A 27,513-nucleotide genomic window follows, 5' to 3' on the forward strand; every position below is an offset into this window, starting at 1 on the left:
CTAGCCACTGTGATTTTTGCCCATTCTTCAAGGCAAAACTGCTCCAGCTCCTTCAAGTTGGATGGGTTCCGCTGATGTACAGCAATCTTTAAGTCATACCACAGATTCTCAATTGGATTGAGGTCTGGGCTTTGACTAGGCCATTCCAATACATTTAAATGTTTCCCCTTAAATCACTCAAGAGTTGCTTTAGCATTATGCTTAGGGTCATAGTCCTGCTGGTAGGTGAACCTCCCTCCCACTCTCAAATCTCTGGAAGACTGAAACAGGTTTCCCTCAAGGATTTCCCTGTATTTAGCGCCATCCATCATTCCTTCAATTCTGACCAGTTTCCCAGTCCCTGCCGATGAAAAACATCCCCACAGCATGATGCTGCCACCACCATGCTTCACTCTGGGGATGGTGTTCTCAGGGTGATGAGAGGTGATGAGAGGTGTTGGGTTTGCGCAAGACATAGCGTTTTCCTTGATGGCCAAAAAGTCTCCCACATGGCTTTTGGCGAACACCAAACGTGTTTGCTTATTTTTTTCTTTAAGCAATGTCTTTTTTCTGTCCATTCTTCCGTAAAGCCGAGCTCTGTGGAGTGTACAGCTTAAAGTGGTCCTATGGACAGATACTCCAATCTCCGCTGTGGAGCTTTGCAGCTCCTTCAGGGTTATCTTTGGTCTCTGTTGCCTCTCTGATTAATGCCCTCTTTGCCTGGTCCGTGAGTTTTGGTGGGAGGCCCTCTCTTGGCAGGTTTGTTGTGGTGCCATATTCTTTCCATTTTTTTAAACAAGTTATTTTTTTCATTTCACTTCACCAATTTGGACTGTTTTGTGTATGTCCATTACATGAAATCCAAATAAAAATCCATTTAAATTACAGGTTGTAATGAAACAAAATAGGAAAAACGCCAAGGGGGATGAATACTTTTGAAAGGCACTGTATCGTACTTCTTGTGTTTTTTTATCTTATTATTATTATCAGTCCATTGTCAGTGCAAAGAGCTCATTTGATTTGAACTAAGAATTTCACTGTACTGTTTTACACCTGTTGTATTCTGTGCATGTGGCGAATAAACTTGAAACTAAAGCGACAAGAATAATGCAATGGCAGTACACACATCAAGGAGTCTAAAATGTATTTCCATTATATTTCTCATTCAGGCAAGACTGGCAAGGCAAGGCTCATGGTACTTTAAGAGTGGAAGCTGGAGTTGATTATCATTGATTAGTAATGTCTGACCTGTGTCTAGAAATCCCTGTCCATACATTCAATCCCCTAGGGTTGGCCCTTAGCAGTATTATTCTCCCCTATTGGCTGAGCCATGGCAAACAGGCGGTCCAGCTCCCAAACCATACAGAGGGACTCATCAGAACTCTCATTAAACTCACAGGACATGACCCAAACCAAACCAGGCACTGGCCATGTGTGTAGAGCAGCCAGACTGTGTGTAGAACAGCCAGACTGTGTGTAGAGCAGCCAGACTGTGTGTAGAACAGCCATACTGTGTGTAGAGCAGCCAGACTGTGTGTAGAACAGCCAGACTGTGTGTAGAGCAGCCAGACTGTGTGTAGAGCAGCCAGACTGTGTGTAGAGCAGCAAGATTGTGTGTAGAGCAGCCAAGCTGGATGTGTACACTGGGTTATTGTGTGACTTTACTAGATGTGTATAGTTCAACTGTCAACATTCATGTAGTCAGAGTTTGGATTTTCAGATCAGTAAGGAACACCACTTATTTTTTTAAATATTTTTATTCCCTCTGTGAAATTGTCAACAAAACATATAAAGAGAAATACAATTAAAATACAATTAAAAAAACATATAAACAATATCAACAGCAACAAAAACAACAACAAAACAGAACTACGGTATCTGTGACACCCACTCTTGTATCTGATGGAGGTGGGTTCTCTGTGCAAGGACGTTAGTAGAGTATAAAACAAACGTGATGGCAATAATCAGTTTCACTGAGAGCGAAGTGTCTTTTTGACTCATACATAAGGAAAACATTTCAATACAAAAGAGTAGCAGGGTGCTAAAATATGTCGGTATTGCCCTGGACGCATTTGAGTTCCCAGAGGGTTAGGTGTGGGCCTCACAGCCCCCGGTAGTTTGAAGTGGGGTGGGGGGGGGGGGCACTAGTAGTTACAGGTTCTATGGTAGGGTGTGGCTCCAGACACACACACAGTTTAGGTCTGTGGTTTTAAACACTGAGAACCAGCTCGTGGTTGCTGAGAGGTCAAGGGTCAATGTCCTCGGGGACGACGGTGAGCATGATGTCCTCATTCCCCCGCCGGACCACCATCCGCAGCGTGTCGTCCCTCTTGATGGAGCTGCTGACGTCACTTGCCGAGGTGATTCGCTGGCTGTTGATGGTGATTATGACGTCACTCTCCTGCAGGCCACCTCTGTGGAGAGGAGAGAGGAGTTAGGGGCATGTAGTAACAAAGAAATGTACTTTACTGATATAAAGTACAGTACGTAAGACTCTCTAAGCAATGTATACCATTAGGTCTCAATCCACAGAATAGACCCTCTTACGTCTGCGAGGAGGGAGTTTTTCCCATTCCAAAAAAAGCTAAATGAACTTACAGAGGCAGTAACATTCTTTTTAGACACTGTGAGAAACAACATCTGACCATAGTCTCTGAAAAATCTAAGCGCATTATGCTGCCCTTGTAACTACATATACCCACCAGACAAAAATAAAGCTATTAATTTCCTTCAGTGGGAGACTGCTGCCTCAGCACAAATTATTTTATGTGGCCACAAAAAATATACAAAGACAGTGCATTCTGTAGGAGTGAGTAACCTAGATAGACTGCCCTGTCATGCTATTTATGTGGTCATGAAATGCTAATTCATTGTGCTATGAGGCTAGTCTATTTTTAAGACCAGAGGACAATGAACTCCTAGCAACCGTTATGAGACTAATAGAGACTAAAGGCATTTGCATGCTTTCCATCCGAAACAGTTATGAACAGTTCGTGCATACAGTACCAGTCAAAAGTTTGGACACACCTACTCATTGTAGAATAATAGTGAAGACATCAAAACTATGAAATAATACATAGGGAATCATGTAGTAACCAAAAGAGTGTTAAACAAATCAAAATATATTTTATATTTCAGATTCTTCAAAGTAGCCACCCTTTGCCTTGATGACAGCTTTGCACACTCTTGGCATTCTCTCAACCAGCTTCATGAGATAGTCACCTGGAATGCATTCCAATTAACAGGTGTGCCTTGTTGAAAGTTAATTTGTGGAATTTCTTTCCTTCTTAATGCGTTTGAGCCAATCAGTTGTGTTGTGACAAGGTAGGGGTGGTATACAGAAGATAGCCCTATTTGGTAAAAAACCAAGCCCATTTTATGGCAAAAACAGCTCAAATAATCAAAGAGAAACGACAGTCCATCAGTACTTTAAGACATGAAGGTCAGTCAATACTGAGAATTTCAAGAACTTTGAAAGTTTCTTCAAGTGCAGTCGCAAAAAGCGCTACAATGAAACTGGCTCTCATGAGGACCGCCACAGGAAAGCAAGACCCATAGTTACCTCTGCTGCAGAGGATAAGTTAATTAGTTAATTAGAGTTACCAGCCTCAGAAACAAATAAATGCTTCACAGAGTTCAAGTAACAGACACATCTCAACATCAACTGTTCAGAGGAGACTGCATGAATCAGCCCTTCATTTTTTCCCCCACCTTTATTTAACCAGGTAAGCCAGTTGAGAACAAGTTCTCATTTACAACTGCGACCTGGCCAAGATAAAGCAAAGCAGTGCGATAAAAACAACAACACAGAGTTGCATATGGGGTAAAACAAAACATAAAGTCAAAAATACAACAGAAAATATAAAATATATATACAGTGTGTGCAAATGTAGCAAGTTATGGAGGTAAGGCAATAAATAGGCCATAGTGCAAAATAATTACAATTAGTATTAACACTGGAATGATAGATGTGCAAGAGATGATGTGCAAATAGAAATACTGGGGTGCAAATGAGCAAAATAAATAACAATATGGGGATGAGGCAGTTGGGTGGGCTAATTTCAGATGGGCTGTGTACAGGTGCAGTGATCGATAAGGTGCTCTGACAACTGATGCTTAATGTTAGTGTGGGAGATAAGAGTCTCCAGCTTCAGAGATTTTTGCAGTTCGTTCCAGTCATTGGCAGCAGAGAATTGGAAGGAATGGCGGCCAAAGGAGTTGTTGGATGACCAGTGAGATATACCTGCTGGAGCGCCTAATACGGGTGGGTGTTGCTATGGTGACCAATGAACTAAGATAAGGCGGGGATTTGCCTAGCAGTGATTTATAGATGGCCTTGAGCCAGTGGGTTTGGCGACGAATATGTAGTGCGGACCAGCCAACAAGAGCGTACAGGTCACAGTGGTGGGTAGTATATGGGGCTTTGGTGACAAAATGGATTTGTTGCGAAATAGGAAGCCGATTCTGGATTTAACTTTGGATTGGAGATGCTTAATGTGAGTCTGGAAGGAGAGTTTACAGACTAACCAGACACCTAGGTATTTGTAGTTGTCCACATACTCTAGGTCAGACCCGTCGAGAGTAGTGATTCTAGTTGGGTGGGCGGGTGCCAGCAGCGTTCGATTGAAGAGCATGCATTTAGTTTTACTTGTGTTTAAGAGCAGTTGGAGGCTACGGAAGGAGTGTTGTATGGCATTGAAGCTCGTTTGGAGGTTTGTTAACACAGTGTCCAATGAAGGGCCAGATGTATACAAAATGGTGTCGTCTGCGTAGAGGTGGATCTGAGAATCACCAGCAGCAAGAGCGACATCATTGATATACACAGAGAAAAGAGTCGGCCCAAGAATTGAACCCTGTGGCACCCCCATAGAGACTGCCATACGTCCAGACAACAGGCCCTCCGATTTGACACATTGAACTCTATCTGAGAAGTAGTTGGTGAACCAGGCGAGGCAGTCATTTGAGAAACCAAGGCTATTTAGTCTGCCAATAAGAATGCGGTGGTTGACAGAGTCGAAAGCCTTGGCCAGGTCGATGAAGATGGCTGCACAGTACTGTCTATTATCGATCGTGGTTATAATATCGTTTAGGACCTTGAGCGTGGCTGAGGTGCACCCATGACCAGCTTGGAAACCGGATTGCATAGCAGAGAAGGTACGTTGTGATTCGAAATGGTCGGTGATCTGTTTGTTAACTGTTCATGGTCGAATTGCTGCAAAGAAACCACTACTAAAGGACACCAATAATAAGAAGAGACTTGCTTGGGCCAAGAAACACAAGCAATGGACATTAGACCAGTGGAAATCTGTCCTTTGGTCTGATGAGTCCAAATGTGAGATTTCATGTTCCAACCACTGTGTCTTTGTGAGATGCAGAGTAGGTGAAATGAGTAGATGATCTCTGCATGTGTGGTTCCCACTGTGAAGCATGGAGGAGGAGGTGTGATGGTGTGGGGTTGCTTTACTGGTGACACCGTCTGTGATTTATTTAGAATTCAAGGCACACATAACCAGCATGGCTACCACAGTATTCTGCAGCGATACTCCATCCCATCTGGTTTGTGCTTAGTGGGACTATCATTTGTTTTTCAACAGGACAATGACCCAAAACACACCTCCAGGCTGTGTAAGGGCTATTTGACCAAGAAGGAGAGCGATGGAGTGCTGCATCAGATGACCTGGCCTCCACAATCACCCGACCTCAACCCAATTGAGATGGTTTGTGACGAGTTGGACCGCAGAGTGAAGGAAAAACAGCCAACAAGTGCTCAGCATATGTGGGGACTCCTTCTAGACTGTTGGAAAAGCATTCCTCATGAAGCTAGTTGAGAGAATGCCAAGAGTGTGCAAAGCTGTCATCAAGGCAAAGGGTGGCTACTTTGAAGAATCTCAAATATAAAATATATTTTGATTTGTTTAACACTTTTTTAGTTACTACATGATTCCATATGTGTTATTTCATAGTTTTGATGTCTTCACTATTATTCTACAATGTAGAAAATAGTACAAATAAAGAAAAACCCTTGAATGAGTAGGTGTGTCCAAACCTTTGACTGGTACTGTATAGTATGACAACATTTTGTTATGTTTCGTTTGGTCTTCTGCAAGTGTTTGTTCGGCTGTTCGTGCACACATTTTTTTTTTCTCGAGGCAAGACGAAGTTAGGGAGCTGATGCCTGCGCCCCTTCGTTGGTCATTGGTCAACAGAAATTTTTCAATGAAGTGTTTTTTGTCATTCAATGATAGACGACTCATTTTCATGCAAATTTTTTCACTTGAGAAATACTGCACTAAAAATCTTAGATGTAAAATTGCACGACTAAGATCTACTCTGTAAAACATTTAAAATGAATGACAGATTTCTTGAGTTACCTAGTTATCTTCATTCTGACTACGGCGTCTCAAGATAAACAAACAGCACCAGCCGAACCGAAGCATGCGGAAGCCTTTAGCCAACTACCAAAGGAGTCTTCAAATGCTGCCATCCTAATCCAAGGTCAAGGACTTTAACTGTTGGCTCATGTTTGTACTGATTTGAGTCGGTCCACAGACTTCTGGTTCTATTTTCAGTAAACTACTACTTACGTCTCAGCTGGTGTTTTTGGGATGACCTCGATGACATATGCCCCTGAGGTAACATCAGGGAAGTCTGATTGTCTCTCCTTCAGCTCCTTTGCAAGCCTATGGGAAAGGGAACAATGAAAATAGAGAGATAAGTGTTTAATGTGCCACAGGTATTTGGAAGAATTTAATTCACAAGATGAACCTGGCTGGCTGAAACTTACGTTGGAGTGAGAGTCATCATCCTCACACCGATATACTTCTTCTTTGGTAATAATTTACCTAAAGAAAAGAGGATAAATACTGCATTAGCATGATCAAGATGATAAACATTGAACATTTAATATGCAATACCTGATCAAAGCCATGGATGTGAACCTTTAGATAGGTCTAGCACAATATTTGTATAGTCGTCTAACTGACAATTATGGACAATAACCGTAAACGTAAAAATAAATTGTCATAATGGTCTTAATACATGCATTCTAGGAGTGGGGGGTTTCAACTTTATTTTCAAGTAGATGGAATTAAACCAATAGCAGTATAAACCATTCGTTTTTTTAAACGGGGGTGTCACCAAAGCTGAGTTATATTCATTAGGTATGTCGTAGGTCCTTTTCAAAGATGCATTAATGTATGACGCATTACAAGCTCAAACATTTTTCTTACAAAAGAAGACAATTATGACAATAAACTTGGTAATTTAAATGACAATTAATTGATCCCCAAAATTCCATAATTGTCACAGCCCTACCTTTAGATTGGTAATCTGTACCTTTAGATTGTCTGTCGTGGGACTCTGCCAAGAACTGACGGATCTTGTCTGAGGGGATGGCGAAGGAGATTCCTGCAGTCACCTTCAGTGTGTTGATCCCAATCACCTCTCCGTCCTGAAGACAGAAACAACACACACACACCCCGTTGAACAAACACACTCCAATCTGGTCTCACTCTCACTATAACAGCTCATTCAGCTACACTGATATGTATTAAATACCACGTTTTGAAATAAAACCTACTAAATGCTGCTTTTGAGGAAACATAGGTCTTTACTCACAGTTGAAGTCGGAAGTTTACATACACTTAGGTTGGAGTCATTAAAACTCATTTTTCAACCACTCCACAAATTTCTTGTTAACAAACTATAGTTTTGCCAAGTCGGTTAGGACATCTACTTTGTGCATGACACAAGTCATTTTTCCAACAATTGTTTACAGACAGATTATTTCACTTATAATTCACTGCATCACAATTCCAGTGGGTCAGAAGTTTACATACACTAAGTTGACTGTGTCTTTAAACAGCTTGGAAAATTCCAGAAAATGATGTCATGGCTTTAGAAGCTTCTGATAGGCTAATTGACATCATTTGAGCCAATTGGTGGTGTACCTGTGGATGTATATCAAGGTCTACCTTCAAACTCAGTGCCTCTTTGCTTGACATCATGGGAAAATAAAAAGAAATCAGCCAAGACCTCAGAAAAAAATGTGTAGACCTCCACAAGTCTGGTTCATCCTTGGGAGCAATTTCCAAATGTCTGAAGGTACCATGTTCATCTGTACAAACAATAGTACGCAAGTATAAACACCATGGGACCATGCAGCCGTCATACTGCTCAGGAAGGAGACGCGTTCTGTCTCCTAGAGATTAACGTACTTTGGTGCGAAAAGTGCAAATCAATCCCAGAACAACAGCAAAGGACCTTGTGAAGATGCTGGAAGAAACAGGTACAAAAGCATCTATATCCACAGTAAAACGAGTCCTATATCGACATAACTTGAAAGGCCGCTCAGCAAGGAAGAAGCCACTGCTCCAAAACTGCCATAAAAAAGCCAGACTACGGTTTGCAACTGCACATGGGGACAAAGATCATACTTTTTGGAGAAATGTGCTCTGGTCTGATAAATATTTGGCCATAATGACCATCGTTATGTTTGGAGGAAAAAGGGGGTCGCTTGCAAGCCGAAGAACACCATCCCAACCGTGAAGCACGGGGGTGGCAGCATCATGCTGTGGGGGTGCTTTGCTGCAGGAGGGACTGATGCACTTCACAAAATAGATGGCATCATGAGGAAGGAAAATGATGTGGATATATTGAAGCAACATCTCAAGACATCAGTCAGGAAGTTAAAGCTTGGTCGCAAATGGGTCTTCCAAATGGACAATGACCCCAAGCATACTTCCAAAGTTGAGGCATAATGGCTTAAGGACAACAAAGTCAAGGTATTGGAGTGGCCATCACAAAGCCCTGACCTCAATCCTATCGAACATTTGTGGGCAGAACTGAAAAAGTGTGTGCGAGCAAGGAGGCCTACAAACCTGACTCATTACACCAGCTCTGTCAGGAGGAATGGGCCAAAATTCACCCAACTTATTGTGGGAAGCTTGTGGAAGGCTACCCGAAACGTTTGACCCAAGTTAAACAATTTAAAGGCAATGCTACCAAATACTAATTGAGTGTATGTAAACTTCTGACCCACTGGGAATATGATTAAATAAATAAAAGCTTAAATAAATCATTATCTCTACTATTATTCTGACATTTCACATTCTTAAAATAAAGTGGTGATCCTAACTGACCTAAAACAGGGAATTTTTACTAGGATTAAATGTCAGGAATTGTGAAAAACTGAGTTTAAATGTATTTGGCTAAGGTGTCTGTAAACCTCCGACTTCAACTGTATGTGAATAAAAACAATGGTGTTATCACTACAAGCTGTAACGTGTAACTGCTTGCCAAGCTTTACATGTGAATTCATATAGCCTTATCTATCCAACTTCGGAGACGTCTTTATTAAAATACATTCTACAAATGTCTCATAGATTTACATTAAACACATTCTAAGAGATGTAATCCTTATCAATAACAAATGATATCTTACCAGATTGACCAGGGGTCCGCCAGAGTTCCCATACTGAAAAGGAACAGCATTCAGGTTAAAGGGATGATCAGATGGTAGATCTACATCTTCCTGTGTACACATGTAATGGGGAAAATAAGGAGGAGCTACTGTTGTGTTCCACAACTAAATGCCTTGTGCTGATATAGATCACAGCTGTGTGTGTGTGTGTCTGATGACGTGTATGTGTCACTCACGTTGATGATAGCGTCCGTCTGGATGTATTCCATATCAGAGTTCCTCAGGCCTAACTCCTTGCCTCCTCTTTGGGTGGTGCTGACGATACCTGTGGTGACCGTGTTCTGCAGGGAGAAGGGACTGCCGATGGCCACAACAAACTCACCAGGCCTCAGGTCAGCTGAACGCCCCAGCAGCAGCACCGGCAGCTTCATCTAAACAAAGGGACACAGGACTCAGATCAGTCAAGATGTTCACATAGATTTATCCTGGGATCATTACAAAAAAGGGGACAAATAAACATATTGCTGGTAGAAATGTACTTTGCATTCTGAACAGAAACAGTTGGCATGCAGATACAATACATACGCTATCTACAGTAACAAGACAACCCCTCTTTCGAGACATGCCTGAATTGCCTTTGTTACATTCTGTTTGTTTATGTATGACAGAAATAGCTCAGCGCCAGTTGAAATACATATGGGGGTCAACATACATTTTCACAAAAATCTATCGAAAGGAAGTTGTGATGCCTGAAGTTACGATGTGCCATGATGTCTGCATATTCTGCATGCTTTCTGGCCGCGTCCTCAGAGCATGCGCAGACCAACTGGCTGGTGTGTTTACGGACATATTCAATCTCTCCCTTTCCCAGTCTGCTGTTCCCACATGCTTCAAGATGGCCACCATTGTTCCTGTACCCAAGAAAGCAAAGGTAACTGAACTAAATGACTATCGCCCCGTAGCACTCACCTCTGTCATCATGAAGTGCTTTGAGTGACTACATTTACATTTTAGTAGACACTCTTATCCAGAGCGACTTACAGGAGCAATTAGGGTTAAGTGCCTTGCTCAAGGGCACATCGACAGATTTTTCACCTAGTCGGCTCAGGGATTAGAACCAGCGACCTTTCGGTTACTGCCACAACGCTCTTAACCACTAAGCTACCTGCCGCCCCTAGTCAAGGATCATATCTCCTCTACCTTACCTGTCACCCTAGACCCACTTCAATTTGCTTACCGCCCCAATAGATCCACAGACGATGCAATCGCCATCACACTGCACACTACCCTATCCCATCTGGACAAGAGGAATACCTATGTAAGAATGCTGTTAATTGACTACAGCTCAGCATTCAACACTATAGTACCCTCCAAGCTCATCATTAAGCTCGAGGCCCTGGGTCTGAACCCCGCCCTGTGCAACTGGGTCCTGGACTTCCTGACGGGCCGCCCCCAGGTGGTGAAGGTAGGAAACGACATCTCCACTTCGCTGATCCTCAACACTGGGGTGCCATAAGGGTGCGTGCTCAGCCTCCTCCTGTACTCCCTGTTCACCCATGACTGCGTGGCCAAGCACGCCTCCAACTCAATCATCAAGTTTGCAGACGACACAACAGTAGTAGGCTTGATTACCAACAATGACGAGACAGCCTACAGGGAGGAGGTGAGGGCTCTGGGAGTGTGGTGCCAGGAAAATAACCTCTCACTCAATGTCAACAAAACAAAGGAGATGATCGTGGACTTCAGGAAACAGCAGCGGGTGCACCCCCCTATCCAAATCGACGGGACCGCAGTGGAGAAGGTTACCGGGGGCAAACTACCCGCTCTCCAAGACACATACAGCACCCCATGTCACAGGAAGTGTCACGATCGTCGTTAAGAGAGGAGGACCAAGGCGCAGCGTTGAATGCGAACATATTTATTTAGATAATGATCACACGAACAAAAACGAAAATGTGACGTCCCTGGTTACATACACAAACCAACACGGAACAAGAAACCACAATGAATGAATGCCTAACGGCTACCTAAGTATGACTCCCAATCAGAGACAACGAGCTACAGCCGTCTCTGATTGGGAGCCACCCTGGCCAACATAGATATACAACAACTAGAACCAACACACATGAAAACTCACACCCTGGCTCAACATACTAGAGTCCCCAGAGCCAGGGCGTGACAGGAAGGCTAAAAAGATCATCAAGGACATCAACCACCTGAGCCACTGCCTGTTCACCCTGCTATCATCCAGAAGGCGAGATCAGTACATGTTCATCTAAGCTGGGACCGAGAGAATGAAAAACAGCTTCTATCTCAAGGCCATCAGACTGTTAAATAGCCATCACTAGCACATTAGAGGCTGCTGCTGCCTATTGAAATCACTGGCCTCTTTAAGACATGGAACACTAGTCACTTTAATAATGTTTACATATCTTGCACTATTCATCTCATATGTATATACTGTATTCTATTCAATAATATTCTACTGTATCTTAGTCCATGCCGCTCTGTCATTTCTTGTCCATATATGTATATATTCTTAAATTCTATTACTTACTTAGATTTGTGTGTATTGGGTCTTTGTTGTGAAATTGTTTGATATTACTTGTTAGATATTACTGCACTGTCGGAGCTAGAAGCACAAGGATTTCGCTACACCCGCAATAACATCTGCTAAACACGTGTATGTGACAATTAAAAGTTGATTTGATTTGATTCTGAAAACATATCAAGGCAATGAATTACCACTTCATCCATCTCAATGACACAATCTACAATAGACAAAATCCATCAACAATAACAGGAGAATGGATTAGAGTTATACGCTTGGATCTATGGTAGGTTGTGGCTAGGTTACACCAGACCTTGGTATTAATAGGACAGGACAGGACAGGGCAGGGGGTCAGGGAACATTGCGATGAGGATACAGTCACAGTATGCAAAAAAAAAAAAAAAAAAATATGAGGAGAGGAACCATTGCCCCCCACCCTGGGCTCAGTGCTCCAGGAATCCAGACCTGACATCCAGACCTGACACAGGAATAGCAGGCCGCTCCCTGGCCGACAACCCTAAGCACTCTCCCAGATGGGCTGGAAGTCGGATAAATGAACACATTCCAGGAAGGGGGTCAAGTGGATAGAATGGGACTGGGAGGAATGGCTTTTGGCTCATGGTGACATGTCTGTCAATGTGTCTTTCTGCTACCCAGCAGTCAGCAGGCTATCTGTCACACTGTGACACTTACTGGGTTACAGTCTAGGATTTCTTTTTTACATACACACAGTGGGATAATACTATAGTACTACCATAATAGTACTATAATACTACTGTATATTTGTAGTTGGACGGTTTTGGCTGTGTTGTTGTTACACAGATAATATACTGTACACACACAGTCATACACCATCTACCACAGGCCATCTTAGTGAGCCATTATCATACACAAAGCTGGAATTTGAGTTTCCTGTGGGATCCACTGCGGATGTGGCCTGGCCATCACTTGATCTAGATTCCATTTCCTAGTAAATCCTCAAATGAGCGTAGGGATTCCGTGAATACGGTAGATAACAAGAAACAACATGACTGTATTACACTTTAAATTCAGCCAGATATAGATCAGGACAATAGAACACCCAAGGTAATGGCATCTGAATGCAAGTTTAAAAATATACAGTATCTCAAGTCAGGATTATATCTACCTCTGGAGTCAAACAACTCATGTATAGTACAGTACTGTGCACTGTATACTTCAATCTGCAGAGTCTTAAGGTATCTGGTGCATGTTGCTCTAGTCTAGTGAGGATGAGGGCTTGAGTGTCACTGTTTTCTCCAGGCAGTGAGAGACAGACTGACTGACAGACAGGCAGTGTTTTGCAATCCGTGATGTTGTACTCACAGATGCATTATCAGAACACGCGTCTCTCCTCTTCCATCCCCCTCCAACCCTTCCACCCCCCTCCACCATCCCCCTTCATTCGCTCGAGACAGCTGGTCCCCCCCCCCCCCCCCCCCAGTCCCAACAAGCACCTCCTATCTGAGTTACCCAACGCAATGAACTCAATCCACCCACACACCAGTCTAACTGTTACTGTGAAGACATGCAGTGGCATGCCTCTCGCAAACATCCTGTAAAATACCCTCCATGTACTGTAAGTAATTACCTTGGAAAATAAAATAATTGCTGCGGTTGTGAGTTGCAATTATTAAATATTTGCTAGGAGGTAAGGGGGAGGCTGCACAGACTTCACAGAGGTCTGACATGGTCTGTCTTTGGTTGCGTCTCAAATGACACCCTATTCCCTATATAGTGCCGATAGGGCTCTGGTCAAAAGCAGTGCACTATATAGCGAATGCAGGAATGCAGGGCAGCAAAACTATAGCCTTATTTGTCTGTCCTTGAGTGTGAATCGAGTAACAGGACCCCAGACTTATCACTGATGCACATTTCCCTTTTTTCTAATGTTTCCTTGACTTTCCAGTTTTTGAGCTCCCTTGTAATAGGGGACCTCGGTCAGCTCTCAGTGACGGGGATGACATTTTCTGCTGAGCCAGCTGATACAGTGCCAGTGTGGAATGGTGAGAGACAGGTCTGTGTGTGCCAGTGGAAATGACCAGGCTGTCAGGGGGGTAAATATCAGGGGGATCAGGGGACAATGGCTACCGACTGCAGAGTGACTGGGCTGCAGGGGGCTACGGGGGGAGTGTCGGATACAGGAGCCGTCTGCAGCAAGAGAGCCATTAGTCAATGCTGCTGTCTGTTGCTGCTAGGGTGATTGACGAGGCATCTGTTGGCAAAGTGTGTGTGTGTGTGTGTGTGTGTGTGTGTGTGTGTGTGTGTGTGTGTGTGTGTGTGTGTGTGTGTGTGTGTGTGTGTGTGTGTGTGTGTGTGTGTGTGTGTGTGTGTGTGTGTGTGTGTGTGTGTGAGCTTGGTCTGTCAGGCCTGGACATGTTTGTGTTTGTATCTGTGTGTCTGGACCTGAGCCAATGGGGACTGAACAGTCAGACCACCAACACAGTTACTGTAGATTGATTTGCTCAGTGCTGATTAATGCTAAAATTAAATATAAAAGAGACAATATACTATAAATCATAGACTAGAGGACTAAAAGCAAAGAGTGTTATACACATATTATAAATCCAGAACTACATGATAAACATTATGCCTAATGTCAAATTGTTTGCAAACATCCAAAAAAGTACATTTGAAAAGCAGCTTGTGTTTCCATTTGGGATGAACAACATCCCTTCTCATAATTACTTCTAGCCGTGCGCACTCACATACACACGTACGCGCGCGTGTTATGGACGTCAGATTGCTTGTTTAGTGAGTACCACTTCCCCCCAATGCGGTTCATACCTGGTTCGAACTCGGGACCTCTGCTTTGCTAATACACGTGACTGCCCTCCTTGGCCATGTTCCAACGGTTTGAGCCACTCAAAGGGTACCAATTGGATGGCTCCCTCTGCAACATTTCAAGCTAGCTGTGGAGTGAGCTTACGGTACATTCTTAAGTCCGTTACACACACAAACACAGTCCATTGTCAGACTTTATCAGAGACAAATAACAAAAACCTTTCAGAAGTGGATTTATGATGTCGAAACTTGCAGTTGCAAACCACATAAAAAGTGACAACCTATTGAGCAGCATTCAGGAGTCAGTCAGAGGCCTGAGAGGATTCACAGCAAGGTGGCACAGAAAGAAGCCTGCCATGCTCCAGACACACCCCTCACACATGCACACACACACACACACACACACACACATACACATACGCACGCACGTGCACACACACACAATATTCTGGCTCTGCTTGCATACGGGCCGGCAGAGACTATCTCTTTATCTGCTCAGGCCACAGCTGAGTGTACAGTGTTCCCACAGCCCTCTCTCTCCTTGTGTGGTTCTTAAGTCTCGCAAACACCTTTTCCACTTTCTGTAGTGTAAAAACCCTTCCTGTTCCCAGGCAGGAGCTGTTCTTCACATTGAGACACTCATACATAAGATTGAAGTCTGTCATAACTCTATTAGTCCACAGGATCTGTCTGTGACTGACCTGGACATGTTCCTAAGGGGTTACCCTGTTTGAGGAAAGCCAAATAGTAACTTTAAGAAATGGGACCATTGGACTTAATAGTGTGTTTTCTTTGACTGGTTCCTTTCTGGCATCGACCATACCAAGGATGAACATCTGAAGTGATTCATCATTTCCCGCTTTCTGCTGATGTGATCTTTCCGCACACCAACTTTAAACCGATGACAAATACTCTCTGAGACTGCTGAAAAGGGGAAAGACAAACACACACTCTCACACACTTATATAACCCATTCCAATTAAGGCAAATCAATCCCAGATTTTGACTAGAATGTCCATTTTCAGTCCAGGCAGATGGAAAAGCCTGTGACTGGCTGTTCCTAGATCGGTGACAAGGTCAGTAAATCATATTCAAACACTCAGACTCTGGGATTTTCAGGACCTGACTCTGGGCCAGTTAGCCAGCCCTGGGTCACGATGCTCCTTCTCAGAGCTCTACTGTTTGTTGCTATGGACTTAGCAGTTCTAGACAAACTTACCATGTCACTTTTTCTTTCCAGTTATTAAGAGATACAGCAAATCACTCCAGACAGATGCCACTGAGGACTTAACAGTACTACACTAATTGTCTCTTTCTTTCCAACCATTAAGAATTGGAAATACATCGTATCCCAGAGATTTGTAATCAGGGAATATTTTTCCTGAAATCCTCATGTCCCTGAGGGTGCAAGACAGCCCCAAAGACCTAATTCAGATCCAAGAAAGAAACACAAGCCTGGGAATGCCAGCACCCGGCGGATACATGTATTGGGATGTCTTTCATCTCTGTTCCACACCACTAGAGTGTGACTCTCTTGTGTCTAACAGACTCCACTCCAGTTTACTTTTCTCCAATTGAATGACACATATGTTACAAATGTACTATTAAGTAGAGTGCAGGCTTTGACCTAGTTTTGAAGTCTTATCGCACACCATGGAGAGAGATGGATGCTAGGGCTCCACACGAGATGGACAACAGAACCCCTGGAAGAATGCAAGGATGAGACACTCCAACTGAGTGATAACTTTGTTAATGCCAGTGTCTCCACTCAGAAATTATGTCTCTCTCTTTGTACTCTTGTTTGATTGGCGCAAATTGACTAGGTGGATAAAACCACAGGTATGAAGAGTCTACCTATGGGCTGAGATGGGCTGGGCCCTTCCCTGCTCTGTGGTTTGGATTAGTCATGGAACATCGAAAAAGTGTAGCAGGAAAAAGACAACATCTGCTGGATGGAGAGAGAGCTGTATGGTAGAGGTTTAACAGCTGTTTAGTTTACCTAAAACTTGTTTACTTTATCCAAATGTTTTGATTGATTCACCATCCTCCGCCATCTGTGTGGGGGTGTTGAGACGACTCTGTCTCTGTCAAGAAGATTCAACAAAGTTGACGAATCTTAACTTGATGTCTGTAAAATCTCTCATTGACATCAATGAATGATTGATGTGAAAATTCTAGTTACGTAACGCATGCAAACCTCAAGTTAGAATTCAGTCTGTCATTGTCAACAGTAGCAGTGTAACAGAGGGTTAACTCTGGCCACAGAGTTGGACTGCATCTCTTTGCTGACCAGCGGAAACAAGCTCTTCATAACCATTATCTAACATTAATGCATACAGTATTAAGCCTCCACCTGTAAACCACATGGCACCAGGACCTTCCTCTTTACAGTACATCTGACTACTCAATGGCCTTCATAAAAACAAGTCTGGTTTATTTGAGGCTGTTTCAGGAGAAGGTCTTAAGAGCAAACTTTGGAGAAGGGTACTTTGATAGATTTTAAGCAGTGGTATACCATGTACTGCTACTGCACAGAGAGCTCAAGGCAGTTCATTCAGTATGCTGGGTAATGCCCTCCAGATGGTGGTTATGTAGCACAGTTAGGGACCTTATCCTCCTGGATGCCGGAAGCATGGCCCCAGGAAATGTTCTGTACTGTACAGATCCGGGGAAATGAAAAGGTCAGCTGAGGGCCCCTTCAATGACATGTTAATGTAGATGTTTTATTAATGAGCATGTAAACAATATACGCTAATGGATGCAGTTATTTTCCATCATCCAAGCTTGATGGTATTGAGGGAACAGAATCAATAGTCCTTTGTGCCCATAGAATCCATGTTGGACGATTACCAAATCTAGACTCCACTGAATTTCTGCTGAACAAAGACACCGCACAGACATGAAGAATGGAAGGATTTTCAAAAAGTACAATCTTTTACGATTGTAAGAAGGCATAATATTGGTCTAGGTGTCTTGCATAAGACTAAGTACTAGATTACAAGGGAGATACTACATCGCAGGTCTGTTTTTGTGTAAACTGTCTTCCTATGACACAGCACAGAAGATCACATGAACCACATAAAAACCCAGCCACCCCAACAACAGAGAGCCATAGCCAGAAAAACAAAGGCTTCTCTTGTTGTGTGGACTATGATTAACCATGGCACTCCTGTAGTTTGACAGAACTGTACACAGCATTTGGAAGTGACTCAACCATAGGAATTCACTTAGTGACATTTAAACATGGACACATTTCCCCAACCAGTATTTATTATAGGCTGTTTGATGTTCTTTTTTTTCCTCAGGAATGAGTAACTTTGGCAAAGTTCCCTGTAACCTTATGTACTGTACCTATCTGTCCTCCATGGTGAACTTCAACAGTACGACAGCTATCAAATCTATCACGTAACGGTCTATGTACTAGACATTTATTCCCTCTGTTATCAGCTCTAGCTCCACTCTCCTGCCTACCCAACCTCAGTCCCACTGTGGTCATGTATTAAGATTAGTGAATTTCCTCAGCCTAGTCCCAAGGGCCGTAATTATACAGTGTGCAGATAGCGTCAGTGCAAATATTTTTGCATTTCCAGAAAAAGTTCATCATTGTCAATAGGCTATGCAATCGAGGACTATCATTTGTGCTGCAGAGGATCAGTCATTTACTACTGATGTCCAGGCTTCCTCTAAAGTTCATGGAGACCTAGACATGTACAGGATGTATTCCAGACAATCCATATAATACAGTAATAGCAACACCTAGTTCATACTGTTTCATCAACCATCTAATGTTATTCAAGTCAAGACAAGAGAGAGGTCCAGCTTTCTGCTCAGAAGGTGTTGGCCTCAACAGCTATGCAGACTAAAGAGAACACTGGAGATAAGCACCACCATTACCCAGATCCACTCAGCCATTTAGTCTGTCAGTCACTAAGTAGGGAGAGAAACAGAGAAACATAGTCCTGTTCTTGTTGCCAACAGGAGACCATTTCTCTTTACTGCCTGTCTATTGATGCCGCCAAAGCCTGCGCAGACTCATCCGCTGCCGTGATGGAAAAAGGAGCAGCGAGCAAGCCATGGCACACGCAGATACATGCCTCGCAGGATGCGTCTGTGTCGCTCTGGCGCTGCTTTAAGGACGATCCGCTGCTAGCTACCACCGTGGTCAAGTGGGCACAGGCACAGACCTGCAACCGCCATTACACCAACGCCATTACCTCTTTCCACCTCGTGCTCCAGGACAGGGTCAGGGAGTTTGGCCACTCTGTCTGGAAGGGGTCAGTCAGTCCTTGGGCTCTCTCCTAATGGTTGTTTCTGTGTTTATGGTGGAGTTATTACAGTGTAATTGTCATTTAATGACTTTCAACTATTTAGGTCTCTAAGGGTCAGATGATATCTGGAACTTGCAGGCATCCAGAAATAATACTGTAAGATACATTTTAAATAGACTTGAAGACATTATGGGAGAAGAAATACACACTGTCCATGCTCAGACTTTATCAAAGACAAATGATTAAAAAACTTTCAGAAGTGGATTTATGATGTTGAAACTTGCAGTTGCCACATAATACGTTATAAGCTATTGAGCAGCATTCAGGAGTCAGCCAGAGGCCTGAGAGGATTCACAGCAAGGTGGCACAGAAAGAAGCCTGCCATGCTCCAGACACACCCCTCACACATGCACACGCACACACGTGTAATCCATGGGGAAACTTACTCCTCAGCCTGAACTGTCCCCACTTGCACCAGCAAATAGTTAGCTTTTCGCATGGTGCCGACTGGTAATACGCTTCAGGAGGGCGGTAACGTGTGCTAGCAAGGCAGAGGTCCAGAGTTCGCATCAGGTATGGGCCGAATCGGGAGGAAGTGGTACTCGCTAAGCAAGCAGCATGACGTCCTATACACACATACACACACACACACACACACACACAGAGGAACATTTTCCTCATTGGCACCAAAACAGCCTTTACCCTCAACAGGGTGCTTACTGTTCTGGTAATAGTCTGGGAGAGGCAGACAAATGAAACATGTTCTTATAACAAACTGGACCAAAGACGAATAACAGTAAATTACATCTAAATCATATCACAAAAAGACCCTCCTGCTCTTGAACGTTTTTCACAATTTTTACAATGAATCATGTTCGTTGCTGAGGTGCCCTATATCAACGATCCCACCATGCTAATATTAAACCTGGCCTGCTCCAAGAATGTTATGAAGACCGTTAAATGAATCCCGTCTGTGTTGGCAGACGAAAGACAATCTAAAAAAGACTGATGGTGTTTGTCTACTCCATTCATAGCCACTCTTAATCTCTCCATCGCATTCCTGTTCTCTGACACCATCTCAGAGAAAGAGATGGTGAGGGAGAGGGCAAGTACGCGAGCGAGATCAAGATGAAGAGCTAGATAGGGAAGGAGGGAGTTAAAGAGAGAGAGAAAAGGGAGGTTGAGGTAAACAGAAGCGCTTGTAAAAAATTAAAAATAAAAGAAGCACCAGTGCATTCAGAAATGGCTGGAGAAGAGAGGCATCGAGCGAGGTAACAGGCCTTACCGGGGTGTCGATCTTGATGAGGGCGATGTCTGCCTTCTCGTCCACGTCTGTGATCTTGGCGTCAAAGGTGGCGCCACTCTTCAGCTCCACCTTCACCCGGTGCTTATTGGCCACCACATGGGCGTTGGTCACAATCAAGCCGTCCTCCGACACCACGAAGCCAGAGCCGCTGGCCACTGCCACCTCACGTTTAGAGAACACCATCCTGGGGAGAGGACAGACAGGAGACAGAGTGTGAGACAGGGGGACAGAGGGTGAGACAGGGAGACAGAGGATGAGACAGAGGGAGAAGGTGAGACAGGGGGACAGAGGGTGAGACAGAGAGACAAGGTGAGACAGGGGGACAGAGGGTGAGACGGGGAAACGGGGAAACATTATTAATCTGTTTGCACCTAAAACATGTACAAGTAGAAGAACTTCTGAAAATCTGCAAAAGTACATGTTCTGCTAAATCTGTCAATCCACATGTTCATGAGTAGACCACATGCCACTACTGCCAAACATATACCGTGATTTTGCTCACAGCACTTCTTCTTGAAGATCACTTGAACAAATGACCTGATGATGTGTTTATCAACAGGAGGGCGGGGAAAATGTTTGTGTCCTTATGGCTACAACAGGATCCCCTTTGTAAACAATTTATACAAGGTCCCAAGTCAAGCTGACAACTATGTACACAGCTGTGCAAGCCAGGAGATCTGGCGGGAGATCTACAGCACTAAATATAGGTATTTATTTGTCCAACACTCCCTCCACCGCTATATACCTGCTTAGGGTAATAATTGGTAACTTTGTTGTCATAACTTTTACTGGGAAAAACAGCATCAGATACCTGAACCCGTATTCACAAAGTGTCTCAGAGTATAGCAGCGCTGATCTAGGATCAGTTTAGACTTTTAAATCATAATTAATAAGATACGGAGGACCTAATCCTAGATCAGCATTCCAACTTGGAGACGCTTTGTGAATATGGCCCAGATACCTGTAAATCTACTGTGGTCAGTGTGTGTTTGTGTGTGTGTGTGTAGAGGGGAGGTCCTTACTTGCGGTACAGTTCAATATGAACCACAGCGGGAGCGATCTTCTCCACCACATCAGCAATGAAGTTATATCTGTGGCGCAGACTGTCTGGATTCTCCTGGCCTGGAAAAGGTTCAAGAAACACACTATTAACATATTATCAAATACATACAGGGAAATTAGTTCAGGGTTATACCTGAAATGAGAGGGTATCTCATACAAGCCCTGAAATGAGAGCGTATCTCATACTTAAAAATATTTCTGGGAGGAAAATGATTATGCTTTTCCAACAGTCTAGAAGTAGTTCCCACATATGCTGAGCACTTGTTGGCTGCTTTTCCTTCACTCTGCGGTCCGACTCATCCCAAACCATCTCAAATGTGTTGAGGTCGGGGGATTGTGGAGGCCAGGTCATCTGATGCAGCACTCCATCACTCTCCTTCTTGGTAAAATAGCCCTTACACAGCCTGGAGGTGTGGTGGGTCATTGTCCTGTTGAAAAACAAATGATAGTCCCACTAAGCCCAATCCAGATGGGATGGCGTATCGCTGCAGAATGCTGTGGTAGCCATGCTGGTTAAGTATGCCTTGAATTCTAAATAAATCACAGACAGTGTCACCAGCAAAGCACCCCTACACCATCACACCTCCTCCATGCTTCACGGTGGGAAAAACACATGCAGAGATCATCCATTCACCCACACCGCGTCTCACAAAGACAAGGCGGTTGGAACCATGAATCTCTAATTTGGACTCCAGACCACCGGTCTGATGTCCATTGCTCGTGTTTCTTGGCCCAAGCAAGTCTTTTTCTTATTGGTGTCCTTTAGTAGTGGTTTCTTTGCAGCAATTCAACCATGAAGGCCTGATTCACACGGTCTCCTTTGAACAGTTGATGTTGAGATGTGTCTGTTACTTGAACTGTGAAGCATTTATTTGGATTGCAATTTCTGAGGCTGGTAACTCCAATGAACTTATTCTCTGCAACAGAGGTAACTCTGGGTCTTGCATTCCAGTGGCGGTCCTCATGAGAGCAAGTTTCATCATAGCACTTGATGGTTTTTGCGACTGCACTTGAAGAAACGTTCAAAGTTCTTGAAATGTTCCGCATTGACTGACCTTCATGTCTTAAAGTAATGATGGACTGTTGTTTCTCTTTGCTTATTTGAGGTGTTCTTGCCATAATATGGACTTGGTCTTTTACCAAATAGGGCTATCTTCTGTATACCACCCCTACCTTGTCACAACACAACTGATTGGCTCAAACGCATTAAGAAGGAAAAAAATTCCACAAATTAAGTTTTAAGAAGGCACACCTGTTAATTGAGAAAATGCCAAGAGTGTGCAAAACTGTCATCAAGGCAAAGGGTGGCAATTTGAAGAATCTAAAATATAAAATATATTTTGATTTGTTTACCCCTTTTTGGTTACTACATGATTCCATATGTGTTATTTCATAGTTTTGATGTCTTCACTATTATTCTACAGTGTAGAAAATATAAAAAATAAAGAAAAACCCTTAAATGACTAGGTGTGTTCAAACTTTTGACCGGAAAGTATTCAGACCCCTTTTTTTGCACATTTTGTTACGTTACAGCCTAATTCAAAAATGGATTCAATTATTTTTTCCCCTCAACAATCTACACACAATACCCCATGATGACAAAGCTAAAACACCTTATTTACATAATTATTCAGACCCTTTGCTATGAGAATCGAAAATTGAGCTCAGGTGCATTCTGTTTCCATTGATCATCCTTGAGATGTTTCTGCAACTTGATTGGAGTCCACCTGTGGTAAATTCAATTGATAGGACATGATTTGGAAAGGCACACACCTGTCTATATAAGGTCCCACAGTTGACAGTGCATGTCAGAGCAAAAACCAAGCCATGAGGACGAAGGAATTCTCCTTAGAGCTCCGAGACAGGATTGTGTCGAGGCACCAAAAAAGATTCTGCAGTATTGAAGGTCCCCAAGAACACAGTGGCCTCCATCATTCTTAAATGGAAGAAGTTTGGAACCACCAAGACTCTTCCTAGAGCTGGCCGCACGGCCAAACTGAGCTATAGAGGTAGAAGGGCCTTGGTCAGGGAGGTGACCAAGAACCCGATGGTCACCCTGAAAGAGCTCCAGAGTTCCTCTGTGGAGATGGGAGAACCTTCCAGAAGGAAAACCATCTCTGCAGCACTCCACCAATCAGGCCTTTATTGTAGAGTGGCCAGACGGAAGCCACTCCTCAGTAAAAGGCACATGACACCCCGCTTGGAGTTTGACAAAAGGCACCTAAAGGACTCTCAGACCTTGAGAAACAAGATTCTCTGGTCTGATGAAACCAAGATTGAACTATTTGGCCTGAATACCAAGCGTCATGTCTGGAGGAAACCTGGCACCATCCCTGTGGTGAAGCATGGTGGTGGCAGCATCAAACTGTGGGGATGTCTTTCAGCGGCAGGGACTGGGAGACTAGTCAGGATCGAGGGATAGATGAACGGAGCAAAGTACAGAGCGATCCTTGACCTTCTCTAGAGTGCTCAGGACCTCAGACTGGGGTGAAGGTTCACCTTCCAACAGGACAACAATCCTAAGCACACAGCCAAGACATCGCAGGAGTGGCTTTGGGTTAAGTATCCGAATGTCCTTGAGTGGCCCAGCCAGAGCCTGGACTTGAACTCAATGGAACATCTCTGGAGAGACCTGAAAATAGCTCCCCATCCAACCTGAGAGAGCTTGCGCGGATCTGCAGAGAAGAATGGGAGAAACTCCCCAAATACAGGTGTGCCAAGCTTGTAGCGTCATACCCAAGAAGACTGGGGCTGTAATCACTGCCAACGGTGATTCAAGAAAGTACTGAGTAAAGGGTCTGAATACTTATGTAAATGTGATATTTCCGTTTTTTGTAATACATTTGCAAAGATTTCTAAAAACCTAATATTTCCTTTGTCATTATGGGGTATTATGTGTAGATTGAAAAAACAATTTAATCCATTTTAGAACCAGTAACGTAACGTAACAAAATGTGGAAAAAGTCAAGGGGTCTGAATACTTTCCGAATGTGCTCTATATATCCTATACTGTATACTCTACAATATGTAAGGGATATTCAACGAGGTGTTATGCGTTCCATGGAAAAGAATGAAGGAAGTGGAACTGACCTTCCACAGAGTTGCATTGTTTTCCAGAGAATGCATAGAGCCCCGAGTTAATTATCCCTTTTATACCATGGCTATAATTTAACACATTTGAAATGTGTTCAACATCCACTGAAGTAGCTAGCAAGTTTACTAGATAGCTACAGTAGTTGCCGTGGTGACCAAACAAACAGACTTGCTAGTTTAGCTATCCAAACCATCAGTCCTGGCTTGCCATTATGAAAATCGAATTCAACAATGCCAATGTTTTAAATTCGAAGTTTGCTCTAAAAAGTAGCTCAAACATAGAATATGTAAGTATGAACTATAGCCATTGAATTATACCATGCAAATATACCGTGCATTATAGGGAAATAATGCACACTCTAGAATGCCTTTCAAGCCAATCAGAAAAAAGTATTCAACAATGCTATTGCATAAACTCTTATAAACAACCGTTAAAGAGCGCAGACGGCCTGTATAAACAACTCTATTGATAACATCCACAAGGGTAGTGTGTGTGACAGAATTCAGATGAATCTGGAAATTGGAAGATCTGCTTTGAGGCTCAATATTGTACAGCATGGTCAGTCTTCTGATCTCTTCACTGAGTTTATAAAACTCAGGAAGTGACTCAAATCTGAAGTTTTATAACCATAACACTTTATTGTACCTTGCGCAACCTTTGGTTAGGGAACAGCTGCAGTGCGTGCAAAACATCTGCAATTAACCCATTTTCCTTTGGTTATTCATCTCCATGGGTCCGTGTTGGTCCAGTTAATGAATATCTCTAGGCCTATACTCCACTTCCTCCTTCTAATAAATAGCACCTTTCCAACCCACCTCACAAACGGATGAAAGAGTTCTTTTAAAACCCCTATTTGTGGGGTTTGGTCTCACACAACCTATGATAGGCTAAAACATGACTGGTGTTTCCCCCTTTAATCTTAGTGCCTAACAATAATTCACAATCACCCCAACCACAACAACAGGGACACTCACACTGACACCTACACTCTTAGAAAAAAAAGGTTCCAAAAGGGTTCTTCAGGCTGTAACCATAGGAGAACCCTTTTTGGTTCCAGGGAGAACTATTTTTGGTTCCACGTAGAAGCCTTTTGGATTCCATGTAGAACCCGCTGTGGAAAGGGTCCTACAAGGAACACAAAACGGTTCTACCTGTAACCAAAAAGGGTTCTTCACAGGGTACTCCTAAGAGGACAGCCTAATAACCCTTTTAGGTTCTAAATAGCACTAGATAGCGCCAGACACAGTGCTGGATGATGCCAAGAGATCCTTCTTGCTCTGCATTGTGGTGTATTAGCCTCTGGCAACATTGTGTCCATCTAACAGGTCTTAACAGCTCCATTAATATTATCTCAGTCTAAGGAGTTTCAAAGACCTCAAAAGTTCACTCGACCCGACCTGCAGATAGAGATATGCACTCTGGCATGCCACGTAAAACGGCCTTTAATCAAATCACATAAAAATACCTCCACTTTGATAAAAGATCAAACGATACGCTGTAAATTGAGGACTCTCTCTCTTTCATAATCACTAACAGTCACACCATCTCTTTGGTGCACCAAAAGCCTACAGCAGGATGGAACAGAGACACACAGGCAGGTTGGGAAATATTTAACAACAACATATAAGTAGTAATGTGGCATGTTAATTTGACTCCAATTAGCTACAAATAATTTGGTTGAATTATCATCCAAGATAAACATATTTTGTGGATGATATGCGAGAGGAATCAGAAAACTCACGACACACACACTCGAAAACACACTCTCACGCACGTACTCACATACACACACACCGAATTGAAATTGTATCACGTAGAGAGAGAAAATGATAGTCCTCTACCCTTACAGATGTGGGTTTTTCTGCCTAGCAGATCTCTTGAATATAGGGCATGGCCAGTCTATTCTTGCCCACTGATGGTTTCCTGAAGTGTCCATCAGTTATACTGTATGACACTGACACTTGGCTTGACTGGCTGTCTGGCCGCCTGGGCCCATCTCATATGACACTCTCTGAGTGAAGTGAGAACATAGAAAGATACAGAGGCTGGAAGGAAGAGTAATTGTAATGACCTAATACTGTAGATATGGTCTAAGACAACTGTATGGAATAAATCTACCTCAACAGGTTATTTTTGCATTTGCAACCGTCTGCATGATTGAGGGATTTCTTACAGAATCTTTTAGTCTATGGAAATACTTGAGGATTTAGACCACACTACCACGTTTCACAACAGTTCAAAACCTCTGGTGGCTAACTTAGTGCCCTTGTCATTTCAACAACTTGTCAATCAATAAATCAATCACCCATCCATCCCTGTCCACTCATGTGACCGGTGTGTCCATGCTTGCCCATGGGCATTCTAGTCAAGCATCCACTGTTATTCCCATGGTGCTGTTGACATCAGTGGTTTATGAGTTTTTCCATGCGGAATCTGCCCCTCTCCCTCTACTGAACACACTGGGTGGCAGGCTGCATTTCAGTCTGGACCCTCTGACTACCACATACACCCCCACACTCACCGAATTGAAATGACCCTCTACCCTTACAGATGTGGGTTTCTCTGCCTAGAATATCTCCTGAATATGGGGCATGGCCGCTCTGACATTGCCTAAGCAAGCACACTGTCAGTGACTGTGCCCAACTCCAGACTTCAAGTGTGTGTGTGTTTAAGGGATGCGTGTATTTATGCGAGTGTGTTTGTGCACCTTGGCTGCCATTTGCACCACTAAACTAATGTTTACCATGCTGGGAGCTCTTTCAACTTGGATTAGAGATGCCAACTCCTTCCACTTTGAAAGGGTATGGAAAACAAGCTTCAGATCTTCAGTCTGGGCGATGGTCTATCACTGTCAGATGGTCTGTCACAGCGATCTCCATCATGTCACTCAAACAGAGAGCTGAGCATCATCAAGAGAAATAGAGGTATTAACTAAGTATGAATTAACTTAGCTACCAATTAACTAAACAAACTAAACCAATTTTATTTGAACCAACTAAATATGTTGTGTACAAAACATGTTACGGTACG

The 27,513-nt window shown here is 43.3% G+C and overlaps 1 protein-coding gene across 3 annotated transcripts in view; it reads right to left on the reverse strand.

Moving 5' to 3' along the window:
* Positions 1 to 1,727: 1,727 nt before the first annotated feature.
* The window catches only part of LOC311100637 (serine protease HTRA1B-like), a 29,544-nt gene continuing 3,758 nt past the window's right edge, over positions 1,728 to 27,513 (reverse strand). Inside the window, exons 2-9 of one of the 3 annotated variants that reach the window (XM_084141565.1) lie at positions 21,350 to 21,449; positions 20,307 to 20,511; positions 9,637 to 9,831; positions 9,422 to 9,454; positions 7,315 to 7,429; positions 6,764 to 6,821; positions 6,564 to 6,659; positions 1,728 to 2,393 (exon numbers count right to left, since the gene is read on the reverse strand). In XM_084141565.1, the coding sequence (XP_083997691.1) occupies positions 2,225 to 2,393; positions 6,564 to 6,659; positions 6,764 to 6,821; positions 7,315 to 7,429; positions 9,422 to 9,454; positions 9,637 to 9,831; positions 20,307 to 20,511; positions 21,350 to 21,449 (971 nt within the window). In that variant the 3' untranslated portion in view covers positions 1,728 to 2,224. Of the gene's footprint in view, positions 2,394 to 6,563; positions 6,660 to 6,763; positions 6,822 to 7,293; positions 7,430 to 9,421; positions 9,512 to 9,636; positions 9,832 to 20,306; positions 20,512 to 21,349; positions 21,450 to 27,513 lie in introns of all 3 variants that reach the window. The other 2 variants (XM_084141564.1, XM_084141566.1) reach the window with 2 other exon arrangements.

This window comes from Coregonus lavaretus (genome assembly GCF_964263955.1).
Source record: "Coregonus lavaretus genome assembly, chromosome: 25".
Lineage (NCBI taxonomy): Eukaryota > Metazoa > Chordata > Actinopteri > Salmoniformes > Salmonidae > Coregonus > Coregonus lavaretus.